Source organism: Sus scrofa, chromosome 1 (assembly GCF_000003025.6).
Source record: "Sus scrofa isolate TJ Tabasco breed Duroc chromosome 1, Sscrofa11.1, whole genome shotgun sequence".
Taxonomy (NCBI): Eukaryota; Metazoa; Chordata; class Mammalia; order Artiodactyla; family Suidae; genus Sus; species Sus scrofa.
Genome location: NC_010443.5, coordinates 96,163,251 through 96,185,960, shown reverse-complemented (window position 1 = coordinate 96,185,960; position 22,710 = coordinate 96,163,251). Strand labels below are relative to the sequence as shown.

Genomic DNA, 22,710 nt, shown 5'->3' with positions numbered 1-22,710 from the left:
AAGACATAGACAAATGGGGAGACACTCTGGTCAAAGGCAAGTATCTTGGTTCCTCACTGCCCTGTTCTGCCCAACAAAAGAGGGTATCTCTTCTGTTGCCATCAGCCAGGTCACAGACCATGTCAAGGACTGGGGCCTGGCTAAGTCATGCATGTACGGATGTCTGATTCCTCAGACTGGGTCTCTGTGTCCAACGGGAACAGTACTTTTCAGGCAACTTGGTGCAATGTCTTTCCCCCTGGTGGATGCCAGCAGAGAGCAGGGGCCCTGGCCACTCCATCATCTGGATGATTTGTAGCTGTCACGCTCCAGCCCTGTCCAGTCCCAACTGCTCCTTGTTGGCAAATCTCATTCATCCTTGAGGACTCAGATCAGAGCCCTTTCACAATGAGCCTTGTGTATATTTTTCTCAACTTCTGCCACCTTTACTTTGGTCCAACATGCATCTTGTCTTGGTCTCTGGTACCTCAGCCAGTCTGTCCTGTCTTCTTAATTAGACTTCCTTAGGGGTGAGGCTGTGTCTTTTTTTTAATCTTTTTATGGCTTCACCCGTAGCACACAGGAAGTTCCCAGGCCAGGGCATGAATTGGAGCCACAGCTGGGAGCTACGCCACAGCCATAGCAACGCCAGATTCTCAACCCACAGAGTGAGGTCAGGGATTGGACCCACATGCTCCCAGAGACAAAGTCGGGTCCTTAACCCACTGAGTCACTAAGGGAATCCCTGGGCTGTGTCTTATTGCTCATAGTGTACCTTTTCTGCCTTCTCCCCATGCCATAGCCCTCAGCCACACACATGAGGGACTCTTCTTAGAAAAAGAATGGGTTTGTTGTTGTTGTTGTTGTTATGTCTTTTTCTTTTTTTTTTAGAGCCACACCTGAGGCATATGGAAGTTCCCAGGCTAGGGTTGAATCAGAGCTTCAGCTGCTGGCTTATGCCACAGCCACAGCAACGCCAGATCCAAGCTGCCTCTGCGACCTACACCACAGCTCACAACAATGCCAGATCCTTAACCCACTAAGTAAGGCCAGGGATCAAACCCGCTTCCTCATGGACACTAGTCAGGTTCATTGTTGCTGAGCCAAGACAGGGTTTTTTGATGATAATAATGACACAGGTATTCATGACTTTTAGGACAACACTTTACGGTGATTACCAAGGTCTACATCCAGTGAGCCTGCCACTTCCCCAGCTCATCCGCCAGCTCTACAACATTCACTAGCTCCATCCCATCCACACTGGCCTCTCGTCAACTCCCCGGGCTCTGCTTGGTCCAGGCACATTGTTGTCTCTGAATGCATTCCCCCCCACCCCCTTCTGGTTAACTGCTCATCATCCTTCTAATCTCAGCCAGTTATCACCTCCCCAGGGCAGCATCCCCTCCCCCAATCTGGGTTGGGATCCTTTGTTCCAAGCTCAGGTAGAGCCATTTTCCTTTGCTGAACTCAAAGCTCTGGCCTTCTGGTGACCCTGCATGAATTGTGGTGTTTGACTGTTGGGTTGCCCCATGCAGAGAGCTAACAGTCCCTCGTTTGCCCACCAGGTGGCTGGACAAGGATAAAGATGATGGGCAGTTGGTCCGAGAGTTGTTGCCCAGCGACAGCAACGCAACCCTGAAGAGTAAGTCATCCTGAGAACAGGTGGTGGGTGTGCCCTGAGCAGAACAGATGCCCTCCCTCTGCTGCTTAGAAGCCAGACCTTGAAGGAAGCACGTGCCCATTCACTTCATTCCATGGAGGTGGCACCGGGGGGTGTGGAGAGGAAGAGACTGTGAGGGAGGCTGGAAATCTCTGGCCGAGCTGTGCACACAGCCTCTTTAAGGTCTTGGGTTGGGGGTCCAGACTCTGTCAACAAGAGTAACAAGACTGGTAGCACAGGCTAAAGTTGCCAAGCAGAGGGGGTACCTATCATTCAGGGCCTTGAGAGCATAAACACATTTGGAAGGGGTTGTATGGTGAGGACATTGTTTTTATTTATTTTTTTAAGCATTATTTTTCTTTTTTGGCTGCCCCATGGCACGTGGAGTTCCCAGGCCAGGATCAGATCTGAGCCGCAGTTGTGGCAACACCAGATCCTTATCCCATTGTGCTGGGCCTGAGATCGAACCCCCATTCTAGAGCTTCAGAGATGCTGCTGATCCCATTGCACCACAGTGGCAATGCCTTCAGCGTTTTTAAAATTATAGTTGATTTACAATGCTGTGCCAATTTGCACTGTACAGCGAAGTGACCCAGCTATACATATATATGTACATATACATTCTTTTTTAAAATATTTTTGTCCATCATGGTCTATCCCAGGAGATTGGATATAGTTCCCTGTGCTATACAGTAGGTCCTCATTGCTTATCCATTCGAAATGTAACAGTTTGCATCTATTAACCCCAAACTCCCCATCCCTCCCACTCCTTCCCCCTCCCCCTTGGCAACCACAAGTCTGTTCTCTATGTCTGTGAGTCTGCTTCTGTTTTGTAGATAGGTTCATTTGTGCCATATTTTAGATTCCATATATAAGCAATATCATATGGTATTTTGAGGATGTTGTTTTTATTTTTATTTATTTATTGCTTTTTGAGGCCATACCCACAGCATATTGGAAGTTCCCCGCCTAGGGGTCAAATCAGAGCTACAGCTCCTGGCCTGTGCCACAGCCACAGCGACGCAGAATCCACCGCATCTGCAATCCACACCACAGCTCACAGCAATGCCAGACCCTTAACCCACTGAGTGAGGCCAAGGATTGAATCTGTATCCTCATGGATACTAGTAGGTTTCATTACTGCTAAGCCACAAAGGGAGCTCCTGGAGGACGTTGTTTTGAAATGCTGGGAATTATCCTAGTGTGGCCTCACAGTTTTCCTTATTGGTGATATTTCTTCAAGAGACTTGGTTTGATCAAGAGTGTTAGAAAAAATTTAATAGAAACTTATCTCCATGATCCTCAACACTAGCAACACCTCATTTTATCCTTTATTATCTCACAGGAGTCCTGTAATAATCCCAGAAGGTAGGCAGAGCTGATGTTGTTATGCCCCTTTGTCACAGGGAAACACAGATCTGGTGGGACTAAATATCTTCCCAAGGTCAAATAGCAAATTGCAGAGTTGGAACTAGAAAGTCCAATCTCTGGGTGCAGAATGATACCATTTAAGAGCTGGGATGGTCCTTAGGAGATGAACCAATGCCTTCACTGGATACATGACAAGGGGACCTCCCAGTAAAGCCAGGTCTGTAGCCAGGGATGGAGCTGGGACCAGCACCCAGGCTTCTGTCTTCCTGCCTTGCTCTTGCTCCCCCAGCAAGCCCTGGACAGGGCCCTTCAGTCTCCCCACTCCTCAAGTCAGAGGTTATGACAGGACTTAGAAGGAAAACAGTGTAAGATCTTTTTCTCAGTTCCTGCTACATCTTCACAGCAAGAAAGAGAAAAGCCACTTCCTCCGTGTCCTCGGTGTCCCTAAAGGAGCTGATCTGGACCAGAACCACAAGTCTGGCCTCTACCAGAGCCAGGCCTGTCTGCAGGGCTGTCCTTGTGGCAGCTGTGCTCACCTCCTTTCTCTGAGTCCTTCTTGGCATGGGAAGGCCCTGACCCAGCTGTGAACGGTGGGCCTTGGAATCAGCATCACTTGCCTTCTCCATGCTTCCCTCCTCATTCCCAAGATCCACCCCCCTATAGGACTTGGGGCCGAGACTCAGGTTATCCCAGGACTTCTCCTTCACTGAGCATTTGTATCCTCCCTTGTGGACAGACAATGCAGATCTTACTGGGTAATAAGATAGGGTAACATTGGTGTGGCTTTTGGTTAAGAACAGGACCTTTAGGCCCACATTAGGATTTCATCATGCCTAGCTCCTTTTTTAAAAAATTTTATTATAGTCAATTTACAATGTTCTGTCAATTTCTGCTGTACAGTAAAGTGACCCAGTTATACATATATATATATACATTCTTCTTTTTCTCACATTATCCTCCATTATGTTCCATCACGGGTAACTAGATATAGTTCCCTGTGCTATCCAGCAGGATCTCATTGCTTATCCACTCCAAATGCAATAGTTTGCATGTACTAACCCCAAACTCCTGGTCCATCCCACTCCCTCCCCCTATCCCTTGGCAACCACAAGTCTGTTCTCCAAGGCCATGAGTTTGTTTCTTTTCTGTAGATAGGTTCATTTGTGCCATGTATTAGATATAAGTGATATCATATGGTATTTGTCTTTCTCTTTCTGACTGACTTCACTTAGTATGCAATGCTCTAGTTTCATCCATGTTGCTGCAAATGGCATTATTTTTTCTTTTTTATGGCTGAATAGTATTCCATTGTGTACATGTACCACATCTTCTTAATCCATGGCTAGCTCCTTCTTAATTGTTGCAATCTTGAGCCAAATGCATCATCCTCTGAGGCTCTGATTCCTAAAACCAAGGTCAGAACACTGAGCACTAACACCATATGTAGAACTTATTAAACACTGTCTGCAAAGGTTGTTGCTCCCTTTGCCTCAGTTTCTTGGTCTACCAGACAAGGACTTGCACGAGGTGTTTGCTTTAAATCCTTGGTCTCTTACATTTTAGTATTCTTTGCATGCCTCCCTGTTCCCAGCACATTCACACCATGTGGGGCAGGCCAAGCAGGTACTAGAAATCTCATTTTGAGAAGAGGGGACTCCACTCTATAATTCTGGCATGCGTCCTGTGTCCAGTGAAGGCAATGATTCATCTCCTCAGGACCATCCCAGCTCTTAAACACTGTTTAAGTAGCCCAGTCTCAGGGCTACTTAAAGAGACCAAGAGCTCGAGCTCCTGACCCCCAGCCTAGTGTCCCAGCCCTGGCTGCGGTGCCCTCCTGCCCCAGCTTCCTGTCCACTCTGCACTAACCCCTCCCTTCCTGCCTCCTCTCTCGGACTGTTCAGACTTCCGCTATCACATCAGCTTGAAGACGGCGGACGTCCCTGGGGCCAGCACAGATTCCCGAGTCTACATCAAGCTCTATGGGGACAAATCTGACACCATCAAGCAAGTTCTTCTTGTCTCTGACAACAACCTGAAAGACTATTTTGAACGTGGCCGGGTGGACGAGTTCACCCTGGAGACCCTGAACATCGGAACCGTAAGTTGCTTTCCTGAAACCACGTGTCGCCAGCTCACCGTGCATGTATCTGCATGTGGATTCACACACACACACACACATACACACACACACACACACTCACATACCCACAAATGAACCCATTTTGAAGGGAAAAATTGCTCCCTGGGGGATTAGTGAAGTACATTGTTTTCTAGATACAACCTAGAGCCACAGAAGACATGTGAACAGTGGTCAGGCTTTCCTCATCTCTGGGGCTGCTACATGTATTCTTAGCGGCTCTAATCTCAACATTCCCTTACCTCCATAGCTAGGACCAATGGACCTAGGTCCCAGACCCTCGAGAAGGTGTCCAGGGAAGGAAAAGAGAAGGAAGATGGGCTGAAAGCACTTCCCAGTTCCAAACTGGAGTGTGTGTGTCAGAGTGCCACCCAGGAAGCATGTGGCTGTGTGCACTCCCAGACCACACCTGAGAGACTGTGCCTTGGAGCATGGGGCCCACCTCACACGTACATCTCCAGTGACCAGGCTATGAGTGGAGCACTGCACCCGGAGAAGCATGGGTCTTACTGCCTGCACTTGAGTATTGGAAACATTTCTAGAAATCTCTTTGTGGTACCACCTGACCCTCTCAGGGGTGGGCTTATAGAAATCAAGAGGGTGACAAGCTCCTCTTTCCTGATCCCTTCCCCTCTTGGTGAAGCCTCACCCTATTTTAGAGGCTCTATCAAAATAATGTTCTGGAGAGCTATTCATGTCAGTCATTTAATCTTTTTTTATGTGATTGATTGATTGATTTTTGCTTTTTTAGGACCACATGTGTAGAATATGGAAGCTTCCAGGCTAGGTGTTGAATTGGAGCTATAACTGCTGGCCTACACCACAGCTCAGGGCAACGCCAATCCTTAACCCACTGAGTGGGGCCGGGGATTGAACCTGCATCCTCATGGATGCTAGTTGGGTTCATTACTGCTGAGCCACAATGGGAACTCCTCAGTCATTTAATCTTGAAAGTCATGAGCTTAAATCAAGGTTTTCCTTGACCAAAATTTATTTACATTTTAAATTGAATTAATAATTGTTGACTGAGATGTTTCCTCTACTAAGGATTTCTGGCAGCAAGCAGCGGGTAACAGACATCTGAAGGGAGGCAGAGGGCGTTTGGGCCTTTCATGTGTTTCTGAAACTCCTCAACAGACTGTGTGGCCCTGAGGTTGAGAGCGTGGGCTGGGGCTGCCAACTGCCTGGGTTTGAGGCTGTGTTTCCATTTACCTGCTGTGTGCAAGTTACTTAGTCTCTGTTGGTCTTAGTTTTCTCATTAATATCAAAAGCGATCCTAATGGGATTGTTATTAGTATGAACTATGCTAGTAACACCCACGTGCACACAGTAAGTGTTCAATAAACGCTAGCTGTTATCTACTAGTGCTAGGTGTCAGGTGCTAGGTGTTGCAGAACTGCCAGTCCCTGCCATTAAGGCACTTTCTATCACATCAGGTAGCAAACACCTGCCCCCATCTTTGCTCTGTCCCAGTCCCAGCACCACATAGACAACGAAGCTCTCCGGCGCCCCTTGGCACACACTCCAAAGGTGCTCAGGCTGTGTTGGTAACATAATCAGTCTCCCTCTGAAAATTCCAAGAGATCAGGCTACATGTTCTCAGCTGTGATTGTGTTTCCATTACCAGCTGCAAAGAGGCACTTATTACACATAAGAGTGAGAGCTGGGCTCATGGGGACAATTTTCTAAATCTGGCATTTGGGCACCAGACTCATAGCTAGTGACACCCCTCCAAATCACCACAGAGAGAATCTGGGGAGCTGGAGGGGATCTCAGAGGTCATCTGATAGTTCCATCTGATGTTAGAATTGCCCTGTACCCAGCAATTCAAAAAAACATAAAAATCATTAGAACATTGAAGACCTAAATGCACTTAAGGATAATCATTTCTTTTTTGTGCTCATCTATATCGCCTGTGGGCAAAGACTAACATAAAATATAAAATAGCAAAGCAACTGAACTGTGGAGTGTTATTGGGAAAATGTTCACCTCAGTTCTAAGAGTGAGAGGGGGTACTGGACACAAACTGACAGAGCCCTAGAGGCTGTCTGCATATTCTGTCCCCTAAAGGATGGGTGTGGCAAAGAAGACCTGCAAAAATACCTAAAACAGCCTGTGGTTTAAAACGAAGCCAGATGGCGTTCATGGCTATCAGATGCTAATGGTTAATATTTTGAATGTTTTCTTCCTTCCTGCCTTCCTCCCTTCTTCCTTTCCTTTCCTTCCTTCCTTCCCTTTCCTTTCCTTCTTTCTTTCTTTCTTTCTTTCTTTCTTTCTTTCTTTCTTTCTTTCTTTCTTTCTTTCTTTCTTTCTTTCTTTCTTTCTTTCTTTCTTTCTTTCCTTCCTTCCTTCCTTCCTTCCTTCCTTCCTTCTCTCTCTCTCTCTCTCTCTTTCTCTCTTTCATCTTTCCTTCCATCCCCTCCCTCCCTTCCTCCTTGCCATGGCACACAACTGCTTACTGTGGGATCTCAGTTCCCAGAAGAGGGATTAAACCCAAGCCACAGCAGTGAAAGTCCTAACCACTGGACCATCAGGAAACTCCCTAAATTTTTGCTTTCTTGGGTGGCCATCACATTCTTAGGCAGTACACCACCTACGATCCAGCACATCCTGGAGGTTTCAAAGTTCCTGCCATACCTGTTCCCCCACTGGCTTCTCACAATGTCCTGGAAGTGAGCTAAAGACAAGGGGGCAGAGCCTCCAGGCAGGAGAGCTGGTGCCCAGGTCCCCTGGTTGGCCGATGGCAAGCAGATGGAGGACCCAGCCTTCTGCTAAGCTTGCCTCTCCCTAGGAACTGGAGGGCGGGCTTGAGGAGAGCCTTTTGCCCCAGTGTTTGGGGGGTTAGGCATACCGGCTCCCTGCTTGCACCCTGGGTTTCCTTCCAGATCAACCGGTTGGTGATCGGGCACGACAGCACAGGCCTGCACGCCAGCTGGTTCCTGGGCAGCGTCCAGATCCGCGTGCCTCGCCAAGGCAAGCAGTACACCTTCCCTGCCAACCGCTGGCTGGACAAGGATCAGGCAGATGGGCGCCTGGAGGTGGAGCTCTACCCCAGCGAGGTCATAGACATCCAGAAATGTACGGAGGCTGTGGTGGGACTGTCAACCCGGTCCTCTGGGAGGGGGATAATGGGGAAGGAGGAGGGACTGGGGACAACTTGGGTCTTGTGTCAAGGGGGGAAAAACTTCCAATTGCCCCTCGTACCAGGATTCTGGGAAGGAGAGGGGGGCCATTTTTATAGATGGGGAAACTGAGGACTCAATGGATGAAACATTGTTTTCTGGGATAAAGGTGGCAAATGACTTTATGACTTCTCAGCCCCATGTGCAGTAGGAGTTTGAGAACTAGTCCTCTTCCTGGGAAGACTGGCCAGGGAGATAAGCTGTTTATTCATTCATTTAATAAATATACATCAAATGTTAGTCTGTGCCAGCCCTGCCCTAGGCTTCGTAGAGACAGCCAGGAGCAAAACAGACTAATCCTTGTCCTCATGGACTTTACATTCCACCAGGGGAGATGAACCATCCATAACATAATGCCAAGTAAGAGCTATGAAGAAAATGAAGGGAGATAAGGGGATAGAATGGCATGGGGGCGAGGGACCTTTTTGGGCAGAGTGATGACATCTCTGAGTGTAGGTGAAGTTCAAAGTGATCTGGCCACATGATGTCAGAGATTAGGCAGGGGTCAGAGAAGCAAGAGGGTCAAGAAAACTGTAGGACCAAACCCTGGGCACAGACAGTGTCTCACGTCTGTACTTCTGCATCCATCCTGAAGGCAGCCAGCTAAGGCTCCTTCCCACAGGAAGCTTCCTAAAAAGGAACCTCAATACAAGCTCACCTCTTCCTCTTCGAGAATTCCTTGTGTCTGTTTACTAGGTGCATTTGCTCTCCCCAGCTAACCTGTACATTCCTTGAGGGCTGTGTCAATGCGCATGCTTTGTCATGGAACCCACCAGCGTAAAGAACCAATTCCCTCCCTTTTTTAATAAATTAAATGTTGATTTCCACCAATGTAATACAGGTACTAGTTAACAAGATGAAGATTTTAAAAAAGCAGCAATTCCCCTACCTACCTATCCCCCAACCCATCCCCGTTCTTCAGAGGTGACAGGTTTTTAATTACTTTAGCTTTTTCCTCTGAAATGTCTGCCTATTTTCAAGAATATGCTTATCAGTTTCTTGATTTTTCAATCATAGACATTAACTGTTGACTTCCCAGTATAGAAGAGGAGGATTTAGTTTTTTTAACACATGCACACACACACACACACACACACACACACACACACACACACACACACACTCTCTCTCTCTCTCTCTCCAGCCTTCAATAATCAACATTTGGAGTTTTCTTTTCTCTCTCTCTCTCTCTCTTTTTTTTTTTTTTTTTTTTTTTTTGCCATTTCTTGGGCCACTCCCGAAGCATATGGAGGTTCCCAGGCTAGGGGTCGAATCGGAGCTGTAGCCGCCGGCCTATGCCAGAGCCACAGCAACGCGGGATCTGAGTCGCGTCTGCGACCTACACCACAGCTCGTGGCAATGCCAGATCCTTAACCCACTGGGCAAGGCCAGGGATCGGACCCAAAACCTCATGGTTCCTAGTCGGATTCGGTAACCACTGAGCCAGGACAGGAACTCCAACATTTGAAGTTTTCTGGTGGCTCAGGGGGTTAAGCAGAGTTGTCACATCTGTGGCTCTGGTCACTGCTTTGGTGTAGGTTCAGTCCTTAGCCTGGGAACTTCTATATGCTGGGGCTGTGGCCAGAAAAATCAATATTTGATTCATACACTTTTGTGTGTGTGCTTTTTTTTAAGGCCACACCTGTAGCATATGGAGGTTCCTAGGCTAGGGGTAGAATCAGAGCTGTAACTGCCAGCCTGCACCACAGCAATGTGGGATCCAAGCCATGTCTGTGACCTACACCACAGCTTATGGCAATGCCAGATTCTTAGCTCACTGAGCAAGGTCAGGGATCAAACCTGCATCCTCATGGATACTAGTAAGGTTCATAATCCACTGAGCCACAACAGGAACTCCCTGGATTTGTACATTACTATAACCATGTGAATGATATTCACTGCTGAGACACCTACTTATGAGGGTTATATTTCATTTTTATACACCTTTTTGTTTCTTTCTGGAGTTAATAGCCTCATGTATTCATTAGTATAGTTTTCTGTATACCCATCTATATTTCTATATACCCATCTGTATACCCACTTATATGAATTAATTCGCTAGGGCTACTATAACAAAATATCACAGACTACATAACTGAAACAATGAAAGTTTTTCTCTCAGTTCTGGAGGCTGGAAGTCCAAGATGGAAGTGTGAGCAGGTTGTGTTTGTTCTATGCTCTCAGCCTGCAGGTGGCGCCTTCTCACCATCTCTCACAAGGTCTTTTCTGTGTGCATGGGCACTGCTGTGTCCCAAACTCTTCTTATGAGGACAGCAGTCGCACTGGATTGGGACTTACATTACTGGCCTCATTTTAATTCAGTCATCTCTATAAAGGCCCTGTCTCCAAATACAGTCACTTTCTGAGATACTAGGTATTAGGGCTTCAACATATGTATTCAGGAGTGGGTGGTGTTGGGGACACAATTATTCCATAATATATCTTATTTCCATCTCTCCAACAGAACTAGAATTCTTTTCATATGTTCAAACCAAACAGGAATTCTGTTGGCTTCCTCTCTACCTCCTTCTCCCCTACTTCCTCTCTCAAGGGAAACTCTGTCCTGCTCCCTAGGCTGCCATGAAGCTGTCCTTTATCCTTTCCTTTCCTTTCCTTTCCTTTCCTTTCCTTTCCTTTCCTTTCCTTTCCTTTCCTTTCCTTTCCTTTCCTTTCCTTTCCTTTCCTTTCCTTTCTGTCTTTCTTTTCTCTTTTTAGGGCTGCACCCATGGCATATGGAATTTCCCATGCTAGGGGTCAAATCAGAGCCACAGACACAGCAATGAGGGATCCAGGACCCATCTCCAACCTACACAACAGCTCATGGCAATGCCAGATCCCCAACCCACTGAGCCATGCCAGGGATTGAACCCGCATCCTCATGGATCCTAGTTGGGTTTGTTACCTCTGAGCCAACACAGGAACTCCCAAAGGTTTTTTTTTTTACCATCTTTTTGGAAATTCTATTCTTCTTTCTTCTGGGTTGGATCTCCTGGTTTCTGGATTTCCTGTCTTCTTCTTTGGTTTATTCCCTTATTTGGATTAAACACATCCTTTACTAGTAGCTTCCTGAGAAAAGGTGCCTTGAAGAAGAATGTTGAGACCTTGAATGTCTGCAAATGCCTTATTCTCATCATTGATAAATAATTTGGTTTGTTCTGGAAATCAGAGATAGATCTCATTTTCTCTTAGAGTTTAGAAGGAATTATTATTCTGCCATTTTTTAGCTCCAACTTTTGCAGTTGAGAAGTCTGATGTTATTCTGCAGTAGGATCCTATTGTTAGCCTTGGAATTCTGAAATTTCATGATTTCATTACTGCCTTTTATGATTTTAGTTTCATCCAAACTTTTGGGAATTCACAGGCTCCCCCTTCAATCTAGAAGCATTTTTTTTTTTTTAGTTCTGGGACCTTTTGGGTATTATTTCTTTCACAATTTCCAAGTGTCTATTTGCATTTTTTTTCTTTAGAATTAAACTTTTTTCCCCCCTGTCTTTTTAGGGCCGCACCCATGGCATATAGAGGTTCCCAGGCTAGGAGTTGAATCAGAGCTGCAGCTGCCAGCCAATGCCACAGCCACAGCAACGCCAGACCCCATTCACCAGATCCAACCTCTGTCTGTGACCTACACCACAGCTCACAGCAACACCAGATCCTTAACCCACTGAGTGAGGCCAGGGATCAAACCTGCATCCTCATGGATCCTAGTTGGGTTTGTTAACCACTGAGCCATGATGGAAACTCCTAGAATTAAACTTTTAGTGAGATGTCAGGCTTCCTCCGACTTTCTTATCTTTCTCTCAGTTGTCATTTTGTCCTTAGGAAATTTCCTTTTTGTTCTTCAGAGCTGTTCTTGATTTCACCATCGCTTTGAGATTTTTTATTTCAGAGACCACATGTTCATTTCCAATAACTGCCTCTTGTTCCCTGAATGCTCATTTTTTGTAAGCATTAATTTTTTAAAAATTTTATGCTATTTTTAAATGTTAATATCCAATTGCAGTTATTACAAAATATTGGCCATATTCCCTATGTTGTATAGCACATCTTCGAGCTCATTTTTATCTATCCTAATTTTGTATAATCCTGGCTGTCTACTATTCCGAGAACCAAGAGAGGGTACAGAGTTTGGGGGTCTCTCCACTCAGAATGCCAGTTTTCATTGAGTCCCCTGTTGTCCATCTACCAGGCCACCCTCACTCCAAGCTGAGTTGAATATCTCTAGTTCAACCTTAGGCTCTCAGCCAGTCCTCTTGTTTTCAGCCCACCCCACACCCAATTTCTCACATTGCTGTGGTAATGGGTGATCCATCATCTTTTTGAAAGCAGCCTTAACCTGAAAAAAATTATGATTTTGTCTTATAGCATTGCCAAGAGGGCAAGTCTTGTAATAGTCATTTTGGAAAAGGATGGTCCTGCGATTCCGGGAGACATTTTGCTCACCAATGGGAAGGGCCCTCTAGTGGTGAATACCTATAGCACATTTCCACCCTCTAACAGTCTGATAAAGTATGACTTCAAAATATAGACCGCTCTCTCTATGTAGCTGTATTGACTGATATCATCTGAAAGGTGCATATATTTAAATGAAAATTATAACTTCACCTCCTTGATCTTTACTGAAAATAAGGAAAAGAGACTAACACACAGCCTTTTGATTCTTTCTGCTGAGTGGTAGCTGCCCAGGGTAGGCAGGCACACAGCAGAGAGTGTCAGCTAGTATATTGACTACTTCTCATTCTTTTTTTTTTTTTTTTAAGGGCCGCACCTGCAGCATGTGGAAGTTCCCAGGCTAGGGGTCAATTCGGAGCTATAGCTGCTGGTCTACGCCACAGCCACAGCAATGCAGGATCTGAGCCACGTCTGCGACCAACACCACAGCTCACACCAATACCAGATCCTTAACCCACTGAGCGAGGCCAGGGATCAAACCCGCAACCTCATGGTTCCTAGTCGGGTTTGTTAACCAATGAGCCACGAAGGGAACTCCTACTCTTCATTCTTGGTTCCAGAGGTCACATGTGGCATGTGGATAACTGAGCTTGGGAGGCAGATTGCTTGGGTTTGCCTTTTCTTTTATTTCCACTGACTACTCAATTCCTCTAAGCCTCAGTCTGTCAATCTGCAAAATGGAAATAATGGGGCTTATTGTATTGATGGGAGGATTGGATGAGCTAATGCATTAGAAGCACCAGATAGGCTTGGAAAATGTCTGCTTTGTAACAATCATTACTATTGTTATTATTGCTATTGTAGTATAATAGCATTATTATGTAATTATAATAGTATTATTACTATTGTTATTATTGAAATGTCCTGTTTCTCCACCATGTGCCCACCCAGTGATCCACTACGAAGTTGAGGTTTGGACGGGGGATGTGGGCGGTGCAGGCACCACTGCCCGAGTCTACATGCAGATCTACGGCGAGGAAGGCAAGACAGAAGTGCTCTTCCTCTCCAGCCGCTCGAAAGTGTTTGATCGGGCCTCCAAGGACATATTCCAGGTGTGTAGGGTAGGGCAGCAGGGTGCCAACAGAGGGCGCAGCAGACGGCTAAAAACAAAGGGATTGGGTCTCGGCTCTTGCTTCTTAATAGAATCACCTGGGGAGCTTTAAAAAAAAAAAAAAAAAAAAAAAAAAGCTGCCTGGTATACACCTGATTTACCTAAATCAGAACCTCTATGGTAGGATATGTTCTCCAGGTATGTGTCTAAAAGCTCTACCAGTGATGCTAATGTGTGCTGCCAATTCTGAGAACCACTGGAGTGGTTGATTCTAATTGAGTGAAATACGGCATCAGGCCCTTGGTTATTACATTCATTCCCAGAATGCCTTGACCTCTGATTTAACAGCTCACCCAGCCTGAGGGCAGGGCCATGCCTCCCAGGGAAGGATACCGGGGGCTTCTGGTTGTGGTGGGAGTGCTCCAGGGCTCATTATTTCCCTTTGAGGAGAGGAGAAAAAGAAATGAGAATGTGAGCATGTTGTTGGCAGCAGAGGAGGAGGAGGATGCAAGGGTAGTGCCCCTAGAAGAACACACGGATGTTTAATATGGGACAGGTAGGTGTGTGTGTGTGTGTGCGCGCGCGCAGACTCGTGAGTGCAGGAAACATGTTCATGATGGGTGCTCTGTGTCTATGTGCCACAGGCAGCTTGGCTCTTAGCAAAGAGTCCTAACCCAGTGCCCAGCAGAGAGGGTCCTAGCTGAGCCAGGCCAAGGTGGAAGGTATATGGAATGTTAGCACTGGAGGGTGCTTCCTGGAGTCCAGCCCCCTCACTACACTGCTGAGGAGGCAAAGGACCAAGCAGTCACCTGTCTGAGCCTCATCTTCTTTGTCAGCTCAAACTTGGCTTTATAGTACCTGCCTGGCCTGCTTTATAGCCCCTGGGAGGATCCAAATAGTCAATGTCCAGGAAAATACTTGGGAAAATGTGAGCAGTCATGGAGATGTAGAAGCAGAGCCTTGTCTGGATATGAATGGACTGCGTGGCTAGACATGGTGGTGGATGTATTCACGGCTGGCAGACAGATGTGGGAGAGGGGATGGCAAGTGTGCATGACTGCAGGGATGCTGTGACCTGGAAAACATTGCAGAGGGGACTGAATGTGCTCAAGCAGGAACATATCCAGAGCTGCTACACAGTGAGAATATATTTCTCTTCTCGGGGGTCCTAGGCTCCATTTTGGCTGATAAATTTTCTCACAATGGTGGTTTGGCTGCATTGTGGCTTCATGAACAGGAAGTCAGAAGATCCGAGTTCTCATCTAGGCCTGAGCTCCTGTGAGGGGGCCCTGCTCAACTCATGGGACAGCCCTGGGCCCCAGTTTCCCCAGCACACAAGTGGGAGAAGTGGTGGGACTGGGCTTGGAGGAGTGTCAAACATCCAGACCAGGGCCCATCAGCATAGAGAGCCCTAAGAGTGGCCTGGCTGACAAGGACTCCACGTGAGCCATCCCCTGAGCTCCATGGGACCCAGACCTCCCTGTGTGAGGCTCAGAACAGAATGGCAAATGGAAGGCCAAGAGCTTGATCCTCCAAAGAAAAGCTAAGTCTACCAACACCATCTTTGAGCCAGCTGAGTGCTAGGCCTGGTCGGGGAGAGAAGCAAGAACAAATGCCCCCTTCCTCGGAACTCCCACCTGAGTGGGCAGACACCAGTGCATGTGGCCAAAGAAGGCATCCAAACAAAACAAAACAAAACAAAAATAAAACAACAAAAAAAGAGGGCATCCAGGCCTCGCCCAGACCAAAGCTAAGCTTTGAGTCCCCTCTGGGCTTCCAGGGAGGGGGTAGGCCAGGTGTAGGGGGAGGGGCTGGGCCTTAAGGGAGACTTTTGCTTTTGAAAAATAACATATATTTTTTTGCTTTGATTAATGCTGGAACAGAAATTTGGAAAGAGAACACAGAAAAGCACAAACTGGGGAAAAAAATAATAAAGCTCAGAAACTGGAATGAAAAGGTTTAAGTTAAGAGACAGAGGAGGGAAGAAAGGCATTCTGGGTGAGGAAACAAAGATATGGAAATAAGAAAAAGAGGGATGAGTGTGACATGCATGGTGTGTGTGTGTGTGTGTAAAAAGGCTGGGGGACTGGCAATTAGGGAGAGGGAGACCGTCTCTACCACCTATAGGGACTTTAGGAGGAAATCAGTTTGGTTGGAGGGTGGGGCCGGCAGAGAAACTAGGCTGGACTGGCTTTGGGCTGAGGCCCCAGCCAGCGCCTGGCTCCGTGGGGGGTAGGGGGGTGGGACGCCGCCCCCACCTGCCTCCCAGCCACTGCCCCGCGCTTTGCGCAGCTGGAGGCAGCAGATGTGGGCCCGGTCTTCAAGATCCGGCTGGGCCATACCGGCGAGGGCTTTGGGCCCAGCTGGTTTGTGGACACCGTGTGGCTGCGGCACATGGCAGTGCGGGAGGCAGACCTGACGCCTGAGGAGGAGGCGCGGAAGAAGAAGGAGAAGGACAAGCTGCGGCAGCTGCTCAGGAAGGAGCGTCTGAAGGCCAAGCTGCAGAGGAAGAAGAAAAAGAAGAAGAAGGGCAGCGACGAGGAGGACGAGAGGGACGAGGATGAGGAATCCTCATCGGAAGAGTCCTCGTCGGAGGAGGAGGAGGAGGAGACTGAGGAGGAGGAGGATGAGGAGGAGTTCGGGCCGGGGATGCAGGAGGTGATCGAGGAGTACAAATTCGACGCCCACCGCTGGCTGGCCCGGGGCAAGGAGGACAATGAACTTGTGGTGGAGCTGGTGCCTGCGGGCCGAGAGGGTCCGGAGCGTAAGCTGAGGAGGGGTCCCACAGTTCTTTGAGGGGTCCAGGGCGGGGGTAGGGGTATGGGGGGCTGCTCTTGTTTCATATGGGGGTCCCATGGCTCTCCTGCCCTGGGTCTGAAATGCCACCATGGACAGTTTTCTGCTGGGGTTGGCATCGCCCCTGTCCTGAGGCTCTCAGAAGAAGCTCTGATGTATGACTCACTGTAACTCAACATGGGGAACATCAGTAGGAGAGTTGCTGAGGGTGAGTTTTGACTCTCAGCCTCTTGGGCTTCATGGGAAGGAAAGTCTTGGGTAGGGAGGAGGGGCAACCTCCTTTCTGGGTGAGATTAGATGTAGATGTGCCTAGCGGTCCTTCCTGCTCCCACAGTCTGTCTGGATCCAAGGGGCCAAGTCTCTGGTCCTTGCCAAGGCCCAGGTGTCCTCAACACCACATCTTTCTGTGTCCTCAGCCAACATCTACGAGGTCCAGGTGATCACAGGCAATGTGCCCAAGGCTGGCACTGATGCCAATGTCTTCCTGACCATCTATGGTGAAGAATACGGGGACACGGGCGAGCGGCCCCTGAAGAAGTCGGACAAGTCCAACAAGTTTGAACAGGGGCAGGTAGGGTGTGGGCTCTCTGATCCCTGGGAGGTGGGTGGGACCCAATGGAGGGAGCTCTCTGGCTCCACCCACTACAGCACCTGCTATGTCCAGCAGTGTGTTCAATTTGACCAGATAGAATGAAAGTGCCCCTTGGTAGGCACCAGTACTTTGTGGTGGGAGCAGAGGTGGGGGTCCTGTGTAGGGGTCCTTCTGCAGGTAGCAGATTCTCAGAGGTAGCAGAGCAGAGGTTCAAAGGGGAAGTGCTGACTTGAAGATGATGCTTTGGGGGAAACTTGGTCAGAAGGAAGGATGTTACCCGGGCCTTGGCAGATGAGTATGATGTAGATGCCCAAAGATGACAGTGAGAGGTGCTCTTTAAAGATGGGACTGCATCACATAGTGGAAGTGTGGGAGGTCAGTCGGAGGACAATGTATCATCCCTATGATGTGGTTAATGCCAGGCCATGGTGGGTGTTGCCTCTGCGTAGCTTGATGGGAACCAGTTTAAGGGGATGGGGCATGAGAGCTTTGAAGGACAGACTGAGAAGCCTGATCTGCATCCCGAGGCAGAAAAGCCATGAAGACTTTTGAGCACTGAGGGAAATGCTTCCTCCTCCACATATAGTAGGAAACGCATGGAAAAATAGTTTTGTTATGCTTGTCCTTTGAGATTTTACAGTGCCCTCTGGCTAAAAGACTGTCTCCCATCCAACCTTTCCCATTCCTGCCCCCATCCCAAGGCCAGGTTCCCTCATTAATACAAAGGAAGAATAGAAATAAGCCTAATCCATTAAAAATACTTCTGGGTTCATTGCTTGATTTATTTCAGATGTCCTTTGCTTTTTCCTTTGACAATCCCTTCCCATGACTTGAGGATCAAGGTTTATTTCTGTGTTTCAGTACCTTCCTTTAAGAATTATAGCCACTATGATGGCTGGAATTGGAAGGAAATTGCTATAGAGGATGTAACTAGTACAGAAGACATCTGAATATAGACTGTATGTTAGATAATATTGTGTTAGTGTTAAGTTTCCTGAATTTGGTAATTGTGCTGTGATTATATGAGAATGTCCTTGTCCTTAGAAAATCTATGCTGAAGAATTTAGGAGTGAAGGATCATGGTATCTGCCATATACTTTGTTTTTTGTTTTTTTCTTTTTTCTTTTTTTTTTTTTGGTTTTTAGGGCTGCATCTGTGGCATGCCATATACTTTCAAATGATTCAGAAAAAAATAGAGAAAGGATAAGAGAGAGAAAGAGAAAGCAAATGTAAAATCTAAGTGAAAGTTATACAAAATTTCATTGTACTAGTCCTGCACATTTTCTGTAAGTTTGAAATGCTTTTTAATATACATAGTTTAAAAAGTTATAACCAATGGAGTTCCCATTGTGGGGCAGCAAAAACGAATCTGACTAGGAACCATGAGGTTGAGTGTTCGATCCCTGGCCTCGCTTGGTGGGTTAAGGATCTGGTGTTGCTGTGAGTTGTGGCGTAGGTCACAGACGTGGCTCGCATCTGGTGTTGCTGTGGCTGTGGCTGTGGCTGGTAGCTACAGCTCCAATTACACCCCTAGCCTGGGAACCTCTATGCCATGGTGAGGCCCTAAAAAGACAAAAGACAAAAAAAAAAAAGTTATGGCCAAGAAGATCCCATTCAGTTATTGGCTCCTGGTGTCATCTACTTCCTCCAGTGCACATGTTACACTTGTACCATACACATCCTGTTTTCCCACTGAAATGGTGAGCAATCTGTCTTACACTTGGAATTCTGTCAATCACTTTGGATTCGTACTTTGGCTCATAGTAGTTAATCAAAATTTGTGGTTGAAGGAGTTTATGCACCTATGTGCACATACAGCACATGGTCTCAGTGCACACCCAAGCCACAGGGCCTATACACAAACACATGCACCACAACATGAATGTGGGCATCCAGCCAAGCTATTTTCTCTACCCTTCTCTCATAGTCACCGTCATCCTCTTACAGTTTGATTCACCTTCTGGAACACAGTCAAAGTGAGAAGACCCCATGGGAAGGGGTCAGGTGAAATGATAGTAATGCAATAAGTGAAGGAAACTAAGAGGTACAAACTTCCAGCTATAAAATCAGCCACAGGGATGTAGTGTACACATAGGGAATATAGTCAAGAATGTTGTAACAACTTTGTAGGGTGACAAATGGTAACTGGTCCTATGTGGTGATCATTTCATAATGTATAAAACTATTGAACCACTGTGTTGTACATCTGAAGCTAATATAATACTTATATTAATGATAATTCAATAAACAAGAACAGAAACAAAAACCAGTAGTGCAGACATACACAAGACAACTGGCTATATTTTCTGTGCCCCCTCCCCTTTGATGTTTTGAGTCTTACAGCCAGCCTTAGGCTGGGAGGGTCTGGGAGGGTGAAGCTGATGGCAAGGTGGGGAGGGCTAGCCTCCTGTGAGTGCTACTCTGACCCTTCCCAGACGGACACCTTCACCGTCTATGCCATTGACCTGGGGGCCCTGACCAAGATTCGGATTCGCCATGACAACTCAGGCAACAGACCAGGCTGGTTCCTGGACAGGATAGACATCACGGACATGAACAATGAGATCACGTGAGTGGGACTGGAGGAGAGGAAGGGAAGGCCATGCCTGCTACTAAGATAGTCATGGAAAGAAGGGAGGGGTGGGGGATGGCTGTGAAGTTCCAGGGTGGGAATGGGGTGGTTAGAACGAGGGTGTGCCCAGGGAGCTGGCTGGGTGGGCATTGCCTCCCCCCTTTCCCTCTCCTTGGGCATCCCCCAGTTGCTGGCCCTGTCAGATGACTATCTGGTAGCACAGCCAATCCGGTTCTCAATGGCCATCATTTTAAAAGGTCTGGTTTTCTCTCCCTGCCATTGCCCAATCCACGTGTCTAGACTTAGTACACATAAGTCTGTCCATGTATAAGGTGACTTCTAGAACATTGTTTTAATGTACTAGACCAGGGATAAGCAAACATATTCTGTAAAGGCCAGATAGCATATATTTTAGGCTTTTAGGGCCATTTGGTCTCTGTTACAACTGCTTGACTTTGTCTTTGCTGCAGAAAAGCAGCCACAGATGATACTAAATAAATGAATGTGGCCGTGTCCCACTAAAACTTTCTTTATGGACACTGAAACATGAATTCCATGTAATTTTCACATGTCATAAAATATTACTGTTCTTTATTTTTTATTTTATCTTTTTGTTATAGTTGATTTACAATGTTGTGCCAATTTCTGCTATACAGCAAAGTGGCCTAGTCTCTCTCTCTCTCTCTCTCACACACACACACACACCCTTTCTTATAAATATATTATTGTTTTTAGACTTTTTTCAACCTGTTAAAGATGTAAAATTTATATTTAGTTTGTGACATGTACATAAGCAGATAGTGGGTAAGATTTGGCCCACAGGCCACAGTTTGCTGCCTTCTGCTCCAGATTCACAGCTACCCTAGGAGCTAGGGTGGGAGCAGGGTATTGTTCTCCTGACAGAGGACCCCAGGGAGATGAAGCCACTGTCTCAGCATCAGTTTGTGCCGGAGCCAGATCTCCAGACCCTCAGTGATGAATCTGGTGTATTTCCACCATTTAGGCCATATCACCTTTTGGGCAAGAGGGGCCAAGGGGCAATAGACGAAGAAGAAGGGAAGAGGGAGGCAGAGGGAAGAACAGGCATGATCTTGAGTGGGTTGTAGAGCTGCTGAAGGCCTGGAATATAGGGGGCATGTAATAAATATTTGTTGAATTAAACAGCATCTTGGCCTATAGCCTGGTGTCTCTTGGAACATGGCCTCTTCTTGGGCTCCCCTCTGGGCAGAGCAGGGGCTGATGGGATTTACCCCATCTCCCTTCTCCACCCTGCCCCACGAGATTACTCCAGATAGGGCCACTGAGACACTGCTCATACATGACCTGATGTCATGGATTTCCATGCATCTTTGTGAGCTTTCATTTTCTCTTCTGATAAATGGGCTTAAAGATGCCAGTCCAACTTATTCCTCAAGATGTTTTCAGTTGGAGTTCCTGTCGTGGCTCAGTGGTGAATGAATCCAACTAGGAACCATGAGGTTGAGGGTTTGATCCCTGACCTTGATCAGTGAATTAAGAATCCGGCGTTGCCGTGAACTGTGGTGTAGGTTTCAGACGCGGCTTGGATCCCGAGTTGCTATGGCTCTGGCGAAGGCGGGTGGCTACAGCTCCAACTCGACCCCTAGCCTGGGAACCTCCATATGCTGCAGAAGCGGCCCAAGAAATGGCAAAAAGAACAAAAAAAATAAATAAATAAAAGAAAGAAAAAAAAGATGTTTTCAATATCTACAGTTCCTGTTGTGGCTCAGTGGGTTAAGAACCCGATGTAGTGTCTGTGAGGATGCAGGTTTGATCCCTGGCCTTGCTCAGTGGGTTAAAGATCTGGTGTGGCTTGGATCTGGTGTTACCATAGGCTAAGACATATGCCGATTCAAATCCTAACCTGGGAACCTCCATATGCTGCAGGTATAGCTGTAAAAAAAAAAAAAAAAAAAAAAAAAAAATTGTTCTAAGTATCTAAAGCATTTAAACTTGAAAAGGATAAAGTGTTGCAAAAAATCTAATGAAAGGGAAAAACTGAACATCCCTGGCTTCCCCTTGCAACTTAGTTAGGGTTAGTGAACTCTTTTTGGTTGCTTTGGCATTTCTGGGCTAGCCCAACAATTTAAAATTATTGTAGCTTTATCGTCTATTTTAATATCTGTCAGTACTTGTCCTCTCTCATTATTCTTTAAAATTAGCTCTTCTTACCTTTTCAAATTAAGACATTAAATGATTAAAAAAAAAAAAAAAAAAAAAAAAAAAACGTTCCTAGGAGTTCCCGTCGTGGTGCAGCAGAAACGAATCTGACTAGGAACCATGAGGTGGTGGGTTTGATCCCTGGCCTTGCTCAGTGGGTTAAGGATCCAGTGTTGCCGTGAGCTGTGGTGTAGGTCTCAGACATGCTAGGATCCCGCATTGCTATGGCTGTGGTGGAGCCAGCGGCTACAGCTCCGATTTGACCCCTAGCCTGGTAACCTCCATAAGCCATGGGCACGGCCCTGAAAAGACAAAAATAGCCCCCCCCCAATTTTTTTTTTAAACATCCCATTGGAATCTTTATTTTTTATTTTTATTTTTATTTTTTTTATTTACTTACTTATTTTTGCTTTTTAGAGCTGCACCTGCAGCATATGGAGGTTCCCAGGCTAGAGATCGAATTGGAGCTACAGTTGCTGGCCTACACTACAGCCCGAGCAACTCGGGATACTTACGCCCACCACAGCCACAGCAACACCAGATCCAAGCCGCGTCTGTGACCTACACCACAGCTCATGGCAACACCAGATCCTTAACCCACTGAGCGAGGCCAGGGATCGAATGCGCCACCTCATGGATACTAGTCGGGTTCATAACCTGCTGAGCCATGGGAACTCCTCTATTGGAATTTTTATTGCACACATTTCCATCTATCCAAGTGTTCCCAATGTGTCTCACTAGTG

The 22,710-nt window shown here is 46.8% G+C and overlaps 1 protein-coding gene across 2 annotated transcripts in view; it reads left to right on the top strand.

The window, feature by feature from the left end:
- LOXHD1 (lipoxygenase homology domains 1) overlaps positions 1-22,710 on the top strand; it is a 206,284-nt gene that overhangs the window by 101,074 nt on the left and 82,500 nt on the right. For both annotated transcript variants that reach the window (XM_021092583.1, XM_021092585.1), the window contains exons 15-21: positions 1,545-1,621; positions 4,912-5,108; positions 8,033-8,225; positions 13,670-13,830; positions 16,122-16,593; positions 17,042-17,196; positions 19,653-19,786. In XM_021092583.1, coding sequence (XP_020948242.1) covers positions 1,545-1,621; positions 4,912-5,108; positions 8,033-8,225; positions 13,670-13,830; positions 16,122-16,593; positions 17,042-17,196; positions 19,653-19,786 — 1,389 coding nt within the window. The remainder of the gene's footprint in view (positions 1-1,544; positions 1,622-4,911; positions 5,109-8,032; positions 8,226-13,669; positions 13,831-16,121; positions 16,594-17,041; positions 17,197-19,652; positions 19,787-22,710) is intronic.